At 39.7% G+C, this 21,126-nt stretch overlaps 1 protein-coding gene across 3 annotated transcripts in view; it reads right to left on the bottom strand.

Annotated features, from left to right (window-relative positions):
* Positions 1-1,523: 1,523 nt before the first annotated feature.
* The window catches only part of dot1l (DOT1-like histone H3K79 methyltransferase), a 28,993-nt gene continuing 9,390 nt past the window's right edge, over positions 1,524-21,126 (bottom strand). The window contains exons 6-29 of one of the 3 annotated variants that reach the window (XM_079890247.1): positions 20,425-20,519; positions 20,280-20,342; positions 20,087-20,142; positions 19,248-19,327; positions 18,770-18,838; positions 16,483-16,589; positions 16,246-16,287; positions 16,043-16,135; positions 15,678-15,912; positions 15,474-15,587; positions 15,247-15,338; positions 13,850-13,951; positions 13,606-13,743; positions 13,368-13,493; positions 12,324-12,775; positions 12,142-12,250; positions 11,915-12,061; positions 11,747-11,819; positions 10,800-11,359; positions 10,504-10,709; positions 10,341-10,405; positions 7,956-8,573; positions 4,263-4,864; positions 1,524-3,045 (exon numbers count right to left, since the gene is read on the bottom strand). In XM_079890247.1, coding sequence (XP_079746373.1) covers positions 4,374-4,864; positions 7,956-8,573; positions 10,341-10,405; positions 10,504-10,709; positions 10,800-11,359; positions 11,747-11,819; positions 11,915-12,061; positions 12,142-12,250; positions 12,324-12,775; positions 13,368-13,493; positions 13,606-13,743; positions 13,850-13,951; positions 15,247-15,338; positions 15,474-15,587; positions 15,678-15,912; positions 16,043-16,135; positions 16,246-16,287; positions 16,483-16,589; positions 18,770-18,838; positions 19,248-19,327; positions 20,087-20,142; positions 20,280-20,342; positions 20,425-20,519 — 4,133 coding nt within the window. In that variant the 3' untranslated portion in view covers positions 1,524-3,045; positions 4,263-4,373. Of the gene's footprint in view, positions 3,046-4,262; positions 4,865-7,955; positions 8,574-10,340; positions 10,406-10,503; positions 10,710-10,799; positions 11,360-11,746; positions 11,820-11,914; positions 12,062-12,141; positions 12,251-12,323; positions 12,776-13,367; positions 13,494-13,605; positions 13,744-13,849; positions 13,952-15,246; positions 15,339-15,473; positions 15,588-15,677; positions 15,913-16,042; positions 16,136-16,245; positions 16,288-16,482; positions 16,590-18,769; positions 18,839-19,247; positions 19,328-20,086; positions 20,143-20,279; positions 20,343-20,424; positions 20,520-21,126 lie in introns of those variants that run through there. The other 2 variants (XM_079890248.1, XM_079890249.1) reach the window with 2 other exon arrangements.

Genomic DNA, 21,126 nt, shown 5'->3' with positions numbered 1-21,126 from the left:
AATCTCCAATATTTCATCCACACAATGAAAGTCAATGGGGTCCAAATTTTGGACCCCATTGACTTTCACAGTATGGACAAAATGGTTTTCTGCATTTTTCAAAATATGTTTTTTTGTGTTCTGCAGAAGAAATTAAGCCCTAGAGGTTTGGAACAACATGAATGACAACAATATGTTAATTTTTTGTGTGAACCATCCATTTAATTCACCAAATATTTAATATATGCCATTAAATCTGCTACTGGCCAGTCTATTCTCTAGATAGGCTATGCTATTAATTATTCCAAAAGTCATTGGAAAACCCATATCGGTCGACCACTAGTACTAGCCCACTGACAAAAACACTAGCAATCTCTACAATCGGTCACATCAGAACAACTTCACATCACCACGATACGTAATAGGCTCAAACTCTAGGTTACACAATGCAATGCACTCTAGGACAGGCTTTGATAGTGGATTGTAGGTTTTGGTACGGGCATAATTGGTCTATTTGACATCCGTGTGAACAGCAGCGGCAAGTTTGTGTAAGATGAAGCTGTTTGTTTTACATTGTGAAGAAAACGATGATTTTAAGAAACAGCACCAAGCCACACGGGCCAAGACGGTAGGCAAATAGGCTTAGCACACTTTATCCTTACGAGAAATTAAAATCTTAAGGAACTAAACGCCAGTTGGCACCAGTTTGCCAAACGTACAATTCAAAGCATGCACTACCTGTCACACAGGTTGATTTTGGAGCACCATTGAAGTAAATACTTAAAAAAAAAAAAAAAATCATCCTATAAAGTTCTGCAATGTACTTTCATGCTTCTTTTTAAGGTAAATTAAGACGAAAAGGTGTTTCTTCTATATAAAAACAGCACTGATCCAAACAAGCAAGGGTTGTTTCGTGCTGGGCGCCAAATAATATGATTACATTATAAATATAGGAAAAATAAATGCCGCAAGGCTTGAAAACATCCCTGTGTTTAAAAGAAGCACCAAAATCTTTATTAATTTCTTTTTTTTGTTGTTGATGATCTTAATATAAATAAGCAGTCTAAAGTTGTACAGATTGTAGCACCATGTCTTTTTAGACTGCGAGTCAAGTACATACACACTTTGCACATGTTGTGCTCTGCTCTGAAACAAAATAAGAGCAATCACACACCAAAAAAATAACAAAAAAGACAGAAAATTAAAATGATAAATAACCCAAATTATATACACAATTATACAGTCTGAGAGAGACTACCATTCACAGTACAAGAAAAAAAAAATACACAAAGAAAAACAAAAGGATGAGTTGAAGATCCCCAGTAGTTGTTGTCGTTTTGTGATCTTGTATTTTCCCAGTGTGTGTACATCTTTTAATCAGTGTGTGTGTGTGTGTGTGTGTGTTTGTATTTAGCGTGTGCTGGTTTTCCAGATTGCGGAGAGCACCACGACAACATCGGATTTTGTAATCCGAAAGAAAACACCAAGAAATCGGTCAAGAAAACGGTTCAGCACCAGATTCACCTGAATAAGCCTGTACCGTGTAAGACGCCGCACCCCGATTGAACAAAATATGTGCATTGTGTTAAAGGTTCAGCAGTAACTGTTAGGAACGTGGAAGCTTGCGTATTACAACAGGGCCCTAAACCAAACGGTTAACGTAGTGATTCAATAAGATCCTTACAGGCATTCGCTCATTCTGTGGCTCTAACTGCTTCTCTCCCTGCAGATTGTGTTTTAATCATGTTTTCCTGGGAAGGTGCAATTGTTTACTTTATTTATGTTACGATTTATTTTATATGCGTGTAAAATGAAAGCCCCCCCCCCCACCCTTGATTAATAAAAGCTCGCAAATTTTAGAATTAAAAAATGACATGCAGTCATAATGTCATTAATAGCTCCACAGGTAAATTATTATCCAGTGTAAAAATAACAATTACATTATTTTATTATCAGTGTATCTCATGAAGCCTATCAAGAACATGGTCATATTATACCCCAAAAAAACAAAAAGAAGAAAAAAACATGAATAATAAGAATTTGAAATTTAAGTCCATTTTAAAATATTTTTTGTAGGGATGACAATCCACCTCAAACCCCAAAACTGTGACGCAAACAAATGTTATAGTTGCCATGCAAAATATATTTAGCTTTATATTCTATTATTTGAATATTTATTTCAGCTTTTTAATATTACTCTAATATAATTTGAATTGGTAAGAATTTATTAAGAAATAAACAAGATAGGTTCTAATACTTGTGCAATATATAATTTCATTTCCTTCTTTTTGGGGTAAAATATCACTTGGGAGATTCACTCTTTTACAGTCGGAGCTTGTGGTTTCCTATTATTTACCTTGTGTGGCAAACAACTCAAATGAAGAGATTAAAATACCCAATACATATATGAGGATATTATGCTATAGAACAGATTATTGGTCAAAAAAGTGAGTAAAATTTCTAAAATAGTGACTATAGCACAAGCTCAGGCTTTAAAGGTGAAATCCCAGCATGGGAATTGTATCTGGCTCTGGAGGCTTCATGGAGTCCACCCGAATAAGATTTTATCAATCATAAAAGCCACATTTCTTTTCATTGATAACAGCAGCAAGGTTATAGAGATTCACAAGTAAATTTTTTTTGTGTAGGGCCCATTGCGAGCGGACTGACTGAATTGAAATTCCTGACATTTAAAACACTTCCTGTGTCATCGAGTATAAATTCACCAGGAGATGGCTGCGAATTTAGCCATCCATCAAGCAAGGCCATGTTAAACTCACAATTATTGATAAATGACTATTAGCATCAGCCCAACATGGTGCAAGATGGTGAAAAACATGGAAGCTGTATACTGTGTAAATGTGAATATGATTCAGGGGGCATTGGTGTGTGTGTGTGTGTGTGTGTGTGTGTTAAGCTGCACCTGTGATAAGTTCTGATACCCATGCCAGTTTTACAGTGGCGGCTTTAGAAAATGTTCGAGCACCGGTGAGTGAGTCGAGCCCATTGGTCCACACCTGTCCATTGCATAGGTTATGTTGGGTTGAGGTAGATTTCTTCAGTTACCTGTAACCAGTCGGGGGTAAAATCCAGGAATTACACATGGTGTGGAGGACAGATATATCATGAACATCAGGGCTCAACAATTTATATGCCTGGCAAACTTATGCATTTGGATTGCGATTTTTTACATATCAGGGTTTTTTTTTTTTTTTTTATTGTGTAGGGGCGACTTGCTTGTAAACATTTACAATGGGCTGAAAATTATGTTCAGTGTGTGTGTATATATACACAGTAATTATAATAGTAAGACATTTACATATAACAAAAATAATTGTTTTTTTATAAACTTTTTGCTGGATGATTATGATTTGATTTCTTTTATAGATTCATATACAAATATAAAAGGTTTATATAAATTAATTGATTCATATTTTATATATAATATATATATATATATATATATATATATATATGATATTAAATAAGTGTATTTATATTAATTATGATTTAACTATTTATATTATTTAATTATATTTATACTGTGATTTAATTTATATATCTTTTTAATACTGTAATTTAATAATAATAATAATTATTATTATTATTATTATTTTATATATATATATATATATATATATATATATATATATATATATATATATATATATATATATATATATACACAAAATTACAGTACAATTAAATTAAATATAAATGGTTAAATTAAAATAAATTACATTCATTTATATATATATATATATATATATATAAATATATTTTATATACCTTTTATATTTGTATGTTTTGTATAAGCCATTATAATCATTTAGCAAAAATGTTTATAAAATTGTCACAGACTTACATTATATCTATTACATTTCCAACTATTATTTAATTGAATAAATCAGTCATTTTAAACTTCCTTTTAGGAGAAGGGAAAAACATTGAATGAAAAAATAATAAATATTTTTCAAACACTTACAAAAATAGAGTTACTAATATGTTTTGTTCATTGCTACTACGTAAAATAAAATAATATTTGTGGGGCTAGTATAGTAGAAATCACTCCGAATAACTCATTGTTGAGCCCTGAACATGTAATCATTTTCAATAGACATAACAAAATGGACAATTCTGACATTAATATTCTATAACTGCTGGTTTCTGAAACCAAAAGAACTCGCAGGAAATGCAGCTGCCAAAAAAAAAAAAATACTAATGAAAGAAAAGAATGAAAAGCAGCAAAGCATGTTGCCCATTTCCATGCTAACACCACATACCTTGTTCAGACTCATAATAATATAGCTGGCAGAATGCAGTAGCTTCCCTGTATCCGTCTAGTTAGAGTCTCTTTCAATCTCAACCCCCCCTCCCCCACCCCCGGACGTGTCCTATCTGGGGCGATTGCCGGGGATCTGCGAGGCCGTGTAAGAAGCCTGCAGACCCAGAGTCCTCCAGGAGACCCCGGCCCCGCCTGAACCAGTGCTGCCGGGGGGGTGCGGAGGCGGCAGATGTGGGGGATAGTGCACAGTGAAGGGCCGGGAGGAAGCGGAGGTGACTGAAGCGGATGAGGTGGCCAGAGATGGGGAGGAGGTGGAGGCGGGGAGGGACGACTGCGGCCTTGAGGAACGCGGGGAGGAAGGTTGGGGAGGGACGGCGGAGGACGCGTTCAGGAGGGGAGGGGGCGGAGGAAGGGTGAGGGTGGGCGTGTGCAGGACTGTCTGTGTGCGGCTGTGCTGCGAGGGGCCAGAGGCCAAGAACGAGGCCCCTGGTTTGGGATTCGTGTCCAGATGCCTCTGCTGGGAACTGAGGGCCCCGGGGCCCGGCAGATTGGCCCCAGACTGCTGTGAGGAGACTGAAGGCACCATATGGTGAAAAATCCCTGCAGACATACATCACAGAGAGGGGAGCAAAAGACAGAGAGAGACAGAAAATGGGGGCTCAGCCAGATTGTGCACAGCAGCAAGCCAATCCAACAAACAAGCACATAAAGCAACGAGGCACTGCGCTGATGTACCGTCATCACCTCAAACCAATTAAATCATAAACAGTTTACAATTTTTTATATATATATATATATATATATATATATATATATATATATATATATATATATATATATATATATATATATATATATATATATATACACACACACACATACAGTGGGGAGAACAAGTATTTGATACACTGCCGATTTTGCAGGTTTTCCCACTTACAAAGCATGTAGAAGTCTGTAATTTTTATCATAGGTACTCTTCAACTGTGAGTGACGGAATCTAAAACAAAAATCCAGAAAATCACATTGTATGATTTTTAAGTAATTAATTTGCATTTTATTGCAAGTATTTTATACATCAGAAAAACTGAACTTAATATTTGGTTCAGAAACCTTTGTTTGCAATTACAGAGATCATATGTTTCCTGTAGTTCTTGACCAGGTTTGCACACACTGCAGGAGGGATTTTGGCCCACTCCACCATACAGACCTTCTCCAGATCCTTCAGGTTTCGGGGCTGTCGCGGGGCAATACGGACTTTCAGCTCCCTCCAAAGATTCTCTATTGGGTTCAGGTCTGGAGACTGGCTAGGCCACTCCAGGACCTTGAGATGCTTCTTACTGAGCCACTCTTTAGTTGCCCTTGCTGTATGTTTCGGGTCGTCGTCATGCTGGAAGACCCAGCCACGACCCATCTTCAATGCTCTTACTGAGGGAAGGAGGTTGTTGGCCAAGATCTCACAATACATGGCCCCATCCATCCTCCCCTCAATACGGTGCAGTCGTCCTGTCCCCTTTGCAGAAAAGCATTCCCAAAGAATAATGTTTCCACCTCCATGCTTCACGGTTGGGATGGTGTTCTTGGGGTTGTACTCATCCTTCTTTTTCCTCCAAACACGGCGAGTGGAGTTTAGACCAAAAAGCTCTATTTTTGTCTCACCAGACCATATGACCTTCTCCCATTCCTCCTCTGGATCATCCAGATGGTCATTGGCAAACTTCAGACGGGCCTGGACATGCGCTGACTTGAGCAGGGGGACCTTGCGTGCGCTGCAGGATTTTAATCCATGACGGTGTAGTGTGTTACTAATGGTTTTCTTTGAGACTGTGGTCCCAGCTCTCTTCAGGTCATTGACCAGGTCCTGCCGTCTAGTTCTGGGCTGATCCCTCACCTTCCTCATGATCATTGATGCCCCACGAGGTGAGATCTTGCATGGTGCCCAAGACCGAGGGAGATTTACCGTCATCTTGAACTTCTTCCATTTTCTAATAATTGCGCCAACAGTTGTTGCCTTCTCACCAAGCTGCTTGCCTATTGTCCTGTAGCCCATCCCAGCCTTGTGCAGGTCTACAATTTTATCCCTGATGTCCTTACACAGCTCTCTGGTCTTGGCCATTGTGGAGAGGTTGGAGTCTGTTTGATTGAGAGTGTGGACAGGTGTCTTTTATACAAGTAACGAGTTCAAACAGGTGCAGTTAATACAGGTAATGAGTGGAGAACAGGAGGGCTTCTTAAAGAAAAACTAACAGGTCTGTGAGAGCCGGAATTCTTACTGGTTGGTAGGTGATCAAATACTTCTGTCATGCAATAAAATGCAAATTAATTATTTAAAAATCATCCAATGTGATTTTCTGGATTTTTGTTTTAGATTCCGTCTCTCACAGTTGAAGTGTACCTATGATAAAAATTACAGACTTCTACATGCTTTGTAAGTAGGAAAATCTGCTAAATCGGCAGTGCATCAAATTTTTGTTCTCCCCACTGTGTGTGTGTGTGTGTGTGTATATAATATATATATATATATATATATATATATATATATATAAATAAATAAATGGTAAATAAATCTCCATTCACAACTCCTGTCTTACTGATCATGTGACTAATTTCATTTTCATGGACTGCGAGGTGCTGGTACAGAGTGAAATGCCTCAACACCCAAAATCAAGAACTGCAATAAGACAAACACCCAGAGAAAATGTCAAGGAGTCGAGGAGTTTCTCGCCAATCTCAAACTACAAAGAGCTTGACGGCTCCGAATATTTTCACAGGCCTCTAAATCACCAGTTTACACCATAAAGGATTTGGCTTTGTAAGGTGTTGTGGGAAGCTTTATAAGCTTTGTGGGATTTACTCAATAAAACCTGCCAAGAGCATGTTTCACGGGAAAATCAAAAGAAAAAACCAAGATATCATAGTTGATTTTTTTATTATTACACACTACTGTTTAAAATGTTTGGGGCCTATAAGATTTTTTAATGTTTTTGAAAGAAGTCGCCTTAGAAGTTAAAGAAGTTATCTACAATAAAACAGTAATATTATGAAATATCATTACAACTTTTATAACTTTTCTATTTGAATATATTTTAGAATGTATATTTTTCCTGTGATAAAGCTGAATTTTCAGCATTATTACTCCAGTCTTCAGTGTCACATGATTTAATTATTTATAATGATTATTTATTTGAAATATCATCTTCACGATCCCCTTAAACAAATAAACCTTCCTAGTGTAAAGTTTAAAAAACTTTACTGTGATGTAAATAAATTTCACAATGCAGTCCAAGACAAATTAATAAAATGTTTTTGAAAAAAGATTGGATAATACTCATTACTGTTAAAGATTCATGACCATCATTAAGGATCATGATCAATTTAAACTTATTACAGTACTTACTAAAGGAATTTGAGTAATTACGGTAATGTGTCATTGTCAGGGGAAAAAGGTTTTTGTTTTCTCTTTTGACTGGGGTGAAACATATCCAGGACATCACTTTATTACAACCTGTTGTCATTTCCTCTAGGTGTGTAGCTTTAGCCTTTGCACAGTCTGCACAGCAAGCAGTGTGGGAGAGCCAGGCAAGGTGGCAGCACTGGGCTTTAACTTACCTTTTCTCAACACCCAAAGGACTGTTCTGACCATAAACTCAATTTCACCCAAAAACTGAAAGAAAGACAGATGTCTTCAACTCACCTCCTGCAGCGCCCCCTGCTAGACCGGCGCTGGAGAAACTGCCAAGCGCTGAATGTCCGTTGACCAACCGGGGGGCTCCGCTGGTGGCTGGTCCGGGCGTCTGAGCTCCAAAAAAGGACTGCAGAACTGAAGCTGAACCGCCCAGGGAAAAGTACGGTGCCCCTGAGGATGCAGAGGAAACGGTAGCGGTCCCGCCCACTTTCCCACTCAGGATACCTCCACTGGCCGCGGCAGATATAAAGAGGTTCTGGCTGGCCAATCCACTTTTCAGGTCCCTTTCCCGCACTTTCTGTTTCTGCAGCGGCCGCTCCGACGTGTTGACGACCGAGCGACCGCCACCATCCTGACTGAGGAAGAGGTTTGAGTTCCCGTAAGGCTCACGCTCTCGCTCTCGGTCACGCTCACGCTCCCCTCTCCTCTGTGGTTTCTGGTCTGAGTCAGAGTCCGTGCTTCCTTGGGATGTCCCCATGCCGAACGGCGAACCACCTTGGCGGAGGTCCGAAGGAGTTGGCTTGGTGTCAGAGATTGGGGAGAAGGTGGATTTCCACTTGCTGGCTCCGGAAGAAGAGGATACCTCGCTGCTCACGCTGCTGGCACCTGATTTACGTCCCTGCGAGCCTGTAAAAAGCCACGTTCCATTACAAATAGACAGTGGAGTCAGAACTTGAAATTTCCGTAAGCCAAAACACATGCCACTTACTGGCGATATGGTCAAAATATCATATCTCTGTATTTCTTTGTTAAATGGCGATATACGATATATCTCGGTACTTTCAACGTTTTTCTATTTGTATAAAGAAAATCTGTATTTATTAAAAAAATAAATTATTTCACATCCTGCCCAATGATATCCTACAAACAATGTTGATACTGACGGATATGGAAACAAATATAGTGAATGTAATGTAGGCTATGCAATATATTATGTGCAAAAAGGTAGTTAAATTCACATTACATTCTAACATTGTAACATTCACAATCTAAAAACAAAGATAATGCTTTTGCTTTTCAGGCTAAACTAAAAATGAAAATAAAAACAAAAGCACAAACCAATTGGTGAATGCAGGTTGATTGGGACACTTTTTTCCAGTCACTTCAAATGGCAAAATGTGTCCCAATCAACCTGAATTCACCCTATATTAGCCTGCATTTGATTACCCCATTATAATGGTCACTTTCATAAAAATATATTTACTAAAATTCCACATATGGCACATTTATTGTCTCCAACAACAAATATTTTAGCAGTATGTATATTTAGTCAGAATTATTGCGCTACTATTCTATTGTGCTCCGTCTGTTCAGCGCGAATGCGCGCGGTGGCGCTCATTCACGGAAGCTAGAATTTTAGCGGAGATTCACTTGCAAAGGGCTCGTCCTCTCCTGACAGTGAAATGGACATATTTGTTTGACTTTCTAACATTTACAGATGGAGAATATACCTGTGAAATGTAAGTTAAGCACTGAGGAAAGCACCACATCTCAAACGCATTAAACAGCGCAAGTGTTTATCTGTCAGTCAGCAACAGTATCTGTCAGAGCATCTGACAGGGCAAGCTGCTTTAAACTTATTAACTATATCTTACCAGTTATTTTGAAGCCCTTAAAGGAGAACTCCAGTCAATTTTAACATTGAGCTCATTTTTTTGTAAATTTGGAGTGCTGTCAGTACAGAGAACAACGACAAAAAGCGGTGTTGCCTACACCTTGTTATCCTCTTTTTAAAATTTGCACCGTTGACTTCAATGGGGCAGAACTCCGGTCGAAGTCCACAGTAATCGATTGTTGAGTTCACGCGCATAGGTTTAGTACCTGTGAACTCGACAATCGATTACTGTGGACTTTGACCGAAAACAGGAAGAAAATACAGGTATGTGCGCTGGCTGAATTAACATCACTTTTATTAATATCTTTCATATCTACTGCAGTCAGATTCACCCACGTTCACTCTGAAGGAATCACTCACATGACCTGTGCACTTGTAATGACACATCAAGGATGTTAAGAGGCTAAAAGCAGGTTTAAATATTGCCCCATTGAAGTCAACAGGGTGCAAATTTTAAAAAGAGGATAACACGGTGTAGGCAACACCGATTTTTGTCGTTGTTCTCTGTACTGACAGCACTCCAAATTGACAAAAAAATGAGCTCAATGTTAAAATTGACTGGAGTTCTCCTTTAATATAAGCTTGTGTCATGTTTAGGACAAATTGTACTATGTACTTCCACTGCAGCAGCTCACACTGCGTCCTCCGCTATTTTTCATGTATGCTCGAATCAAACTACTGTATCGAAATAAATGGTACTGCCTCATTCCATATCGTTTCTAAAAAAATATATCGATATATCGTACAAACTCGATATACCGCCCAGCCCTACCACTTACCCCTGTCCACATCTCTCATAGGTCCATCTCGGTCTAAGGAAATTGTGGCAATTTTCCGTTCAATTCTAAAAGAGAAAACAATAAAGGTACTAAATGAATCAACCATATATTCCACAAAGTTTAAAGACCAATGAACTGGATTTGAAAAGGAAAAATATATTACCGGCTTGAACTAGAGGTGTCTGGAGCGTAATTGGTGCCCTCTTCGTCCGAACTAGGGGTGGAGGAATAGCGACCTGTGTTGAGCTCCAGGGGACGCTCTCTTTTGAGCACGGGAGGCTGATCTAGATCTGGCCCGCATGGGCTTCGGCCTGATTGCTCCGGGGAAGAGATGGCGGAGATCTCCAAAGGCTGGTTTATGTTGTTCACCTGGTAAAAGAAAGAATACTTTGAGTCCGATTTGAGGCCAATCGTAAGTTTGAGCAATACTAACAGCCGCCATTGTTTTTGGCCACTCACCATAGAATTGATATTAAGCGGCGATCCAGAGGAATGGCTTGGGCAGCCCAGACCCGGAAACGCCCTTCTTTTAGGGGAGCCGCTCATGGGCATGACCCCGGAGGAGCTGCGCTTCCGCCGGCCGCGCTTCCGCCCCTCTTGGCTATGAGAACTTGGAGAGTGATGATTATGGTGGTGGTGGTGATGGTGCTTATTGTGATGATGGTGACCCTGCTTTACCGACCCATGGTGCAGCCTCGAGCCTCCAGTGGAGGATGAAGACGAAGAGGAAGAAGAGGACGAGGAGAAAAAAATACGGCGACGGGCCTCGCTGTCCAAGGGCTCTGTGTCGGATTCGTGGCCCTGGCGGTCATGGCCGTCCTCGGGTGGAAGCCTCGGTGGGCCATCGGCATACTGCAGCACACCTCCGGTGCCCAGTGGAGGACTGAGGCCAGAGCCGCGGGGCTGAAGCCCCATGATAGGTATGCTGTGAGGGGGAGGGGATGCGGTGTCACAGTCTTGGTCCTCGGTCAACATGGCAGAGTGACAGCCATTAACCAATCCTGAGCTGGAGGAGTACCCTAAGAGGAAACAGATTTTGATTTAGAAGATAACTTATGTAAATCACCTACATGGATGGATGGATGATGTTAGATTAGACCTTATTTTTGAACATCTGGTTTATGAGGTCTAAAAAAGCAGACCTTTGACCATTTTGCCAATTTAGCTGATCACGAGAGAAAAGAAAGCACAGGAAATGATGGGGAAAATGGGATCAGGAAAGGTCACAAGTCGGACTCGAACACACATTGCATGCTTGATTGTCGTGTCAAATCATTCACAATAAGAACAATATCATGAATTTATAAAAGAGATAGGGTGAATTTCCATGTTATGCTGACTTTAAATTTAAAACATACCAAAAGATAACCAATAGGCCTTGGTTACAAAAAACAAAGCAGCTGTACCTGAGGTAGGCGTGAGAGGTGCCTTGCCATTGCTCTGTCCAGCTGGATTTGAAACTGGACTAGGAGTGCTCCTCTGGCAAAAGAAAACAGCTTAAATTAATGCTGAAATGTGGGCAAGAAACATCCACAAGATCGTGTATCATCACTTCCGCCCACATAGATACGCACCAGTCTTTCTGCACGGTTCGGCAGCACCACGCTGGCCAGTGGGATGCTGACAGGAAGTTTACTGGGATGCACAGTGCTGAGGGGGATGCTTATTGGTAGACTGGTTATAGTGTCGCCGGGAGCAGCCGGGCTCTTTTCCTTATCGGCCTGTAATTGGGAAAGAGACGCTCAACATTTGCTGCATTTTCAAAAAGGGGTTTCCATAAACACAAATACACATTAGTTACCCTATCTGTGCTCTTGGGTGTGGTGGTCGTTTGAATATCAGATGAATTGGGTGAAGAGCAAGCCTGTTTTAATCCCAGAGTTGGAGATGAAACAGCAACAATGTCGCCCCTGAAAACACCCGTGAGTGATCAGTGACTAATCGACAAGCACTTAGTCAACTAAACGTGTTATTACTACTCACCGGTGGATGTTGCCAAGGGCTCTAAATTGATTGGCAGCTGAATCTTGATTGAGGTGCCTACGGAGGGCGATCTTGGCTGGAGAAAAGCGGGTGTAGTCGGGCAGGGGTTGCCCTAGCTGCCTGGTTCTCGAGTCTGGGGTGGGCGGCACAATTTCATGGTCAGGAGAAATGGGCAGGTAGCGGGTGAGGAGTTCATTTTTGCCCATTCCACTTCCACCGCCTCTCTCATAACCCGGCGAGGACGTGCCATTGATGGATAGCTCGGGACTGAGGCCGTTGAGTCCCGCAGAGGGTTGTGGGGTAAGTCTGGGAGTGTCGGAATCCAGTGTGGGCCGGGTCTCTGGGCAAGGGAGGGCCTTTCGGTAGGGGGACACCTCACACGGGCTGTAGGACGACTTGAGCTGTAGGAGCTCTTGCTGCCTCTGGCTCTTCTCTAGTTCAACAATGCTGATCTGCAAAGAAACACCAGGGGGAGCCGTTGATATAAATGCAGACAGAGCCAACCCGTAATGCTCATGGTAAAAATATCCCTTTAGGAGCTAGTTCATTCTTCTGTAAACAAGCTGTTGTCAGAACATTTAAAAAATGTCAGTAATTGATCCAAATAACATTTACAGTTTTTGATTTATTTATTATTTTTATTGATTTCTGTTGTGTCTTTCACATTCAATTCGGAGTCACTTTCTAATGTGCTTTGTGGAAAATCTTAAGTATGATTTAAGTCTCTTGAATCCAGATAGGGAAAATGTGATTGTGGCATGTTGCAGGCCTGAGCGTGTGCATTCCTTCATGTGTATAAAGGATCAACATGCCATAGCTCGGACACATGTATCGGCAGGGTTTACCTGCCTTTATTAAACAGAAATAGTGGAGAAACAGGAAGTTATCAGAGGCCAAAATGGGATTTCGGCATGTTTCATGCCAGAATCAAACTTTCACCACGTATCAGCATGCCACAACTTTAACACACATCAATTGTGAAACTAAAATATGCCATGGCCTGTTTGCTCTGAGCTGACTGAATAAAGCGTGTATGCGAGTTACCTGGAGCTCCAGACAGTGGCGCTGTTTCTCTGAGATTTGTCTTCGTAATGCAGCTTTTTCTTTCAACAGAGTCTCCAAACACAGAGACCCCCAGTCTAGCTTGAGCTCCTCACACCGAGCCTTCAGCTGACAAACATATGCGCAATGGGAGTTTAGTTCCAAATCTGCCATTTCTGAATCATAAGCATCCTTCTGCTCTGTTGAGGCAGGGCATGATGGTTTATATCGGATCACTCACCAGCACCAGGCTCTGATCGCGGAGCTCTGTCATGTCCTTCTCCAGCTGTTTGGTTTGTTCCCTCAGCTGCATGTTGTGGGCTGTGATCTCCTTCTGAGCTTGTACCAGGTCCTCCACGGTTACCGCCTTCACGCCCAGCTGTGACACAGGCGGAAGGATTTAAATTCAGCTCTGATGCCTACATATTATTGACTTAATATGTGCTGTCTATGTAGGCAGATCACTAGGTTGAGAAAAGTCTTACCTCCTCCAGTTTAGACTGGAAAAGGTCTCTGATCCTCTCCTTATGGGTATTACAAGCATTGAGCAGCTGTTGGGCTTGACCGGATAGTTCTGTGTGTCTCAGCTGGGAGGAGAAAAGAAACAATAACGTTATGACAAAAAAAACATTTAAAGTCCATTTATTTGCTGAGCTCACAAATTCACAAGACTGACTACCAAATATATATATATTTTTTTAATAAATGTACAAAAAAGATAATTTATTAAAATTCTTAAATATAACGCACACACACACACATATATATATATATATATATATATATATATATATATATATATTAGGGCTGGGTATTGACACAAATTTCACAATTCGATTCGATTTCGATTCACAAGCTTGCAATTCGATTCGATTTCGATTACGATTCGATTCGATTCAATATCGATTATTTTGGATATCAGGTACAATACATTGCAAATTTTCTCAAGGAAAACAAATCTCTTAACTAATGCTGTAAATTATGGGAGTCAGTGGTAGGCTAGCCTATAGGCTTCATTAGCCTACTATAATATTGAAAGTAAAAATTAACTGATTTGTATACAAACACTTAAAATACACTTTTATTTATTTTTATAATAATAAAGTTATATGAAATTATATAAAATTTTAAATGATGGCTGTCATAAAAAACTTTCCAGATTTATCCAAACATGCATTAAATATTGAAGAACATTAAAAATTATAATGATTATATAATATGGTGCATATATTTAACAAAATGCTCCTCTCTAGAGTTAACTTTCCTAGCTGACTAACGAGTTTATGGTCAGTGGATATGTTTTTTCTGAGGTAAATGTGACGTTACATGACATTGTTTACTAACGTCTTTCCACGGTTGAAACACTGATTGAGCGATTCCATGAGACATGATACGGACTTCGATAAGTTGTACTCTATCTTTTAACACACTTTCAGATGCTCATTCATGTTTATTTCGCGCTGTAACTGGTGTTATTAAGGCGGAAGAGTTGCTTCCGTTGCTTCTCTTGAGCTGAGCTGCGTCGGAGCGATCTCACGCAACAGCGCCAAAACGGTAATTATGTTTTTGAATTTCGTAAGAAAATGGACGTAATTTGAAATCTGAGACTTTGTTTCATATCAGTAATAACAAAGCACAAAGATTATTGCGATTTATTGGATGGGATGTGCGCAACAATGATCCATTCATCAACTGAAAACAGGATGACTAATCGATTCTTGGGATTTAAGAATCGATATTGTTTCATAAAAATGAGAATCGATTAAAATCGAGAAATCGATATTTTTTACCCAGCCCTAATATATATATATATATTTATAATTATATACTTCATTATAATATATTATTAATATAGAATATATATTCTAAGAGACAGATTTACCTTTTCCTGCTCAAGAGCTTGCTGCAGGTTGGTGCGGTACTGTGGTGTCTTCATGTAGGCCATGAACTGCAGGTACTGGACTTTCACGTTATCTAGAGCACGAACGAGGCAGTTTACGTTAACTGGGCGACTGACTATGTAACTAGAGCAGAAATGCATGTCTGTGGAACTGAAATGGATCTCCTCGTGTTAAATATGGAAGGAGAAGTGAGGCTGAGTGAAATTACCAAGAAGAGCCTGCAGGCCTGGTGGAGTGGGGCCCATGAGAAGCTGACTTGATGTATAATGCTGCACTTTGGGAGGTAGCTGATAGAACGGACTCTGAGGTGACCTGTACACATCTGTGGATCGACCGAAAGTACAAGTTAATGTCAAGGGTAACAATGCTGTTCAATTACCATGAAAAGCCTGATTTTAGATTAGTGTCTCACCCTGAGCGGGGGCCGCTGAGAGGGTCTTGGCATGAAGCAGATCAAGGGCGCTCTGGCTCTTCTTGCTCTTGCGCTCGGCTGCGGTGGTAGTGGCAGCCTTCTTGGGCCGCCCGCGCTTCCTGTTGCCGAGCTTGCGGCCCCTGGCCAGCAGTTTGGCCCGGCGGGGTTTGGGAGAAGGCTTCACGGGCACATGCGAGTTCGAGCGGATCTCCTCACCACCCGACTCATGCTGCGTTTGAGGTACACGGCAAAGACAATTTAATCAATAAAAAAAAAATAAAAAAATTATTGATTTTAAATAAACGTATAGACAAATACATATGAAATAAATGAATAGCATATTTATGCGATTCCTGAAGGTCAACCTTGTGCTCCTTGGGCTTGGTTGGGGTGGTGGTGTTGCTCTTATTCTCCTTACTGTCCTTCTGCTGCCGCCTTCTGGTTGCCTCCTGCTCCTCCTGGAACCAAAAACACACCGCATGTGTTGTGGGAAGAGATTTAGCAAGATATTTTGGACCAAAAAAAAAAAATCATCAAACAACATGCCAATCAAACACGACAATCTTACCCTGAGTTTAGGATTTTTGAGACTAGAAAAATAGTTTTCAAGCTGCAAAAAGAAAAAGCGTTTGGTTAGAGATCAATATACATACATACATGTGAAATATAATACTCAAAGAAGTTTTAGGGTGCTCTGTGTGCTTAATGCCAATTGCCTGGCAATAAAGGCTAACGCAAATAAGACTCCCATTGTACACCAAGAGGAACAACAGAACCAATGTGACATGAATAAAAGGGAACTTACTACGGTGCGGTCTATTGTATGCAGATAGTACGACACTGGCTTCCCCGTCCACGACACAGATCCCCTCAGAGGGGACAGTTCAACTACTCTCATTATTGTGCCAATATCTTAACAAAAACACAAAAAAAGAATATTACTCATCAAATGTATTGTTTCGTGAGCAGTCTAATAGGAATCTTTGTGTTCAGGAATTTCATGCAAGGGGCGAAAGACTTCCCCACTAGGGTTGTAAAGGTATACCGGTATGGCGGTTTATCGCGATACTGACATGTACGATTATCATATCGTGACCAGATCTCACCTGCGCATATGCAACTTCTTTCCACTTGACTGCTTAGACTCCACCCATACATGTACAGCGGATAAAATGTCTGAGACAGAGGCTGCGAATTCTAATCTCTATCCGCCGGCGAAAAAAAAAAGTTAAAATCTGCAGTGGGGAAATACTTTGGGTATCCGAAAAACGAACGCGAAGAGTGGCTGCAAAAGGAGGAAATACGTTGAACGTGTTCTCCCATATTCGCAGACACCGTCCCTCCGTGCAGATAAAGGCATGTTCCATTTATGGCCGAGGGTTGTAGTTGCAGAGGGAATTTACAATATAACGCAGATGTCACGTAAAATGGCAAAAGATTGATGATTAAATAAATAAATAAATAAATATATGCGTGTCTATGAATATACAGCGCAAAAGACTATATATTTTGCTTGTTCTGCGTGTCTGTGTGAATGAGCAACGCCGTTTCACCTAGTACATACTCAAGTATGTGACGCTCATGGTGTTTAAAGCGTCTGCCGTTTAACTCACTATGAGGACGTGAACATGAACATATCCAGAGCTGCTCTGAGAGAACTTAATGAGCATTTCATATTTTTATTTAAAAGAATCATCGTCAAATACACTCTGACTGAAACTCAAAGGAGTTTAGTACAACCTTTCAAAATAAAAGTTCAGTTTAGCTTGATTAGTCATTATTAGAAATAATGACTGAAATATATTACTATTGTACAATAGAATGTAGTCAACTTAAAGTTATAACAACAATAAAGTTGATTTAAGAATTTATTTTATTTTATTTAGTAAACCTCTGTTGTGTAGAGTCTGCAGACCAACAAAAGTTGTTACATTTCATCTGGCATTTTCAATAATATATTTGTATTAAATCATAGAATCCAGACCAATTATATCAGACAACCCAGAATTTCTGAGGAAATAAAATACATTTCATAAGACTCTATTATCTTAAATAATAATGACTAAATTAAGAATAAAAATAAGTTACGGTTTTATGAATTCAATTGATTAGACATGTTTTTGTCTATTATAAAAATGGGAATTAGTTTGCCCCATCTAAGTTATATCCCACATTTCAGTTCCCATTTAATAAATAACGTATTCCTTATTTTGTTCAAATGGGAGATGTGCAGCTTTATTTTTTCAAAAGGTAGACTCACACTTCCAGAAGGTTTTTTTCATTCAAAAAAAGTGTTATAATAAACCATATGTTCAACCAAAAAGGCCTATCTGCATTCATTCATTTAAGGGTAATTGTGGCTGATGATTATGATAATAATGACTGTTTAATCCCGTATACCGTGAAACCGTGATATTTTCTGAGACGATTATCATACCGTGAAAATATACCGTTACAACCCTTTTCCCCACACAAATTCGCAGTGTTGACTACCATAATTATCAATGGTGGTGCTGAATTCGCTGAGTTTTCAGGCTTGATTTATCCATTCGGCTCAATGTTCAAACACCAGCACAGCACAAGCTTACTAGAGCAGATCCTGACAAACGAACCCCTGCGCAACGATACAGACAGAAGGCTTTTCAATCTACAAATCACCATCATTTACTGTGGTAACACTAACTGGACCATGGTTTTGCGGCAGCTCAACAACTCAAGGACTTGTTTGCTGGCAGAAATCGGGAAATTTGCGTGAGGGCGAAAGATTTCCCCACACAGATTTCGCATGAGGTTGAATTTTTTCACATGAATTTGCCGCGTTGACCAATAGAAAGCTTCATGGTTTGAAAGTGACTTCTGTTGAGCTGTGCTTCGCTACACTATTGACAATTTTTTTTTTAATGAGCGAAATATCGCAAATGTGACGACACCTTAACACTTATAAAAATGTATCAGAGAATAACCACCAAACACTTTAAATAGTCGAGAAACTACCATGATAGTAAATTCTCTCTCTCTCCTTTTTTTTTTTTTTTTAACCATGGTACCATCTTTTTGTAGGGGAATCGTGTTGTGCAAACTTTTATACTTACCGCTTAAGTTTCGGCTGTTTATTCTGAAGTTAAGAGGTGCAAAAGGTTTTGAGGATACAATTTTTCCACCTGAAAGAAACGAGACTGAAATTCAGCCAGGTAACACCGAGGAGAAAATCTAAGCACATATTCATCTCTTTGACATCTGTAAGTCAATGCAAACTAAAAAACAAGTCTGTCTGGGGTCAAAGGTCAAGCATGACATGTTGACACAGGTGCCTTAGAGTTACTCTGACACAGAGCCCTTTCTTTTTCAAACGTAAGCAGCTGTGCAGTTTACTTCAAGTTAGGACTGCACCAAATGTGATGATTTCAATAGCAATTTGAATAGCAATTAAAACATTTAACATGATTTCCCAAAAATAAACATGGAAACAGCAGCGCTCATGCTAAACAATTAATTTGATTTAACTAGCTGTGCAGTCCTACTCATTATTTAGTCTTTTTTTAACAAGACCACAATGATGACACCACAAACCTTCCTTCATGTTGGCGAATCGTTCCTTCAGCTGGTGGTCCACCTCAGGACCAAAGGCAAAGTTATTCACAAAAATAACACTGCAAAAGAGCACATCACACTACATCCTTACACAAGACGTTATGTACAACATGCAAACGGTTCTGAATTATGAAGAATTAATGATGAAAATGTAACATGTCAAAAAAACGAACATTACTTGGAAAGATGCTCTGGTTATAATCAGGTTTATAAGCATTTAACTACCGTATTTTCCGGACTATAAGTCGCACTTTTTTTCATAGTTTGGCTGGTCCTGCGACTTATATTCAGGTGCGACTTATATATCAAAATTAATTCAGACTGAGATGAACCAAGAGAAAACATTACCGTCTACAGCCGCGAGAGGGCGCTCTAGTTGGCGGAGTTGTTCAAAAGCGACGCCAAGGATGAAGAAAATGATGTGGAATGAGATCGCGGGAGCTTGGTGAACTTGTTTATTGGTAACTTGCTTGTTGGGCTCGCTGGCTTATGTTAATTTAGCCTATTCAGCCTCCCAGGTATATGTTCTTAATGTTATCGTGTAGCTGAATAACTGTTAATGTGTTGCGTTAACATACCGGACACCTAACGTTATTCAGCCTGTTGTTCTGTGTAGTTGAATAACTTGCCTTTCCAGATTAAATGTCTGTTCTTGGTCTTGGATTTTGTGAAATAAATTTCTAAATAAATGCGACTTATAGTCCAGTGCGACTTATATATGTTTTTTTCCTCTTCATGACGCATTTTTTGACTGATGCGACTTATACTCCGGAGCGACTTATAGTCCGGAAAATACGGTAGTCTGTATGTGATCATACCTTGTGCTGGCTATTCGTTCCTTCCATTCTTCTGACAGGAAATCTCCCCTTTCCAACTGCCACACAAGACCGAACGACATCAAGTATGCATGGATTAGTCACAATACTGAAGTTTTCACAAGTAATAACATTTGTTTTAATAAACGAACACACTGGGGATGCGTTTTGGCGCATCACCAGAACACACACTCACCGTGTACTCCCCATGTTTTTTGCCATACCACTTCATCCACCTCTTAAACTCTTTGTCCATTGACTGTAAACAACATTCAGATATAAAGATTAGCGCAAAATCCAGGGTTATGTCAGGGTATTTAATTTCGGCTTCCTGTTGGTACCTCTGCATAGGTTGCTGGAGTGTCTGCTTTCTCCACGCCGAAGTAGTGTTTACAGTTGGTGGCTGCAGCGACCTGCAGGACTACCTGACCAACCCCTGCAATTCAAGCAAAAACCGACTGGACATTATTGGACTTTCAATCTTAAACTGCTACTCAAGGCCCGTTTATACCAATTTAGTAGTGAATTCGCTGTTGTGAGCTGTCGTGACATTAACAAGCTGTTTTATCGACGTCTTTCCACAGTGATAATGTTATGATAATGATAACATGATAATGATTTCGGTGCGTTGTACTGTATCTTTCAACATACCTTCTGATGTTCATTCATGTTTATTTGGTGCTGTAACTAGTAGTAAAGCGGAAGAGATCTGTCACGACGCATTAAAGAACGCCAAAGCGGTATTTATTGTTTGAATTTCGTAATAAATTGACAAGAATTTGAAAGCTGAGACTTTGTTTCATATCAAAAGTAACAAAACTTGCAATTTATTGGATGGGAGTTCTATTCATTCACCAAATGAAAACAGCATAGAGCAAAAGATCGACTCTTGGGATTTAAGAATCAATGTGGGTTCATAAAAATGAGAATTGATTAAAATCGAGAAATCTATTTTTTTAACCCAGCCCTGTTTACTGTTGCGTTTTTGAATTCCCGGTTGAGTTTTCCGATTTGTAGCTCACAATTCGCTTTTGTGTTTTTAT

This window comes from Squalius cephalus (genome assembly GCF_949319135.1).
Source record: "Squalius cephalus genome assembly, chromosome: 13".
Lineage (NCBI taxonomy): Eukaryota > Metazoa > Chordata > Actinopteri > Cypriniformes > Leuciscidae > Squalius > Squalius cephalus.
The sequence above is the reverse complement of the archived record's forward strand: the minus strand, read 5'-3'. Positions and strand labels throughout refer to the sequence as shown.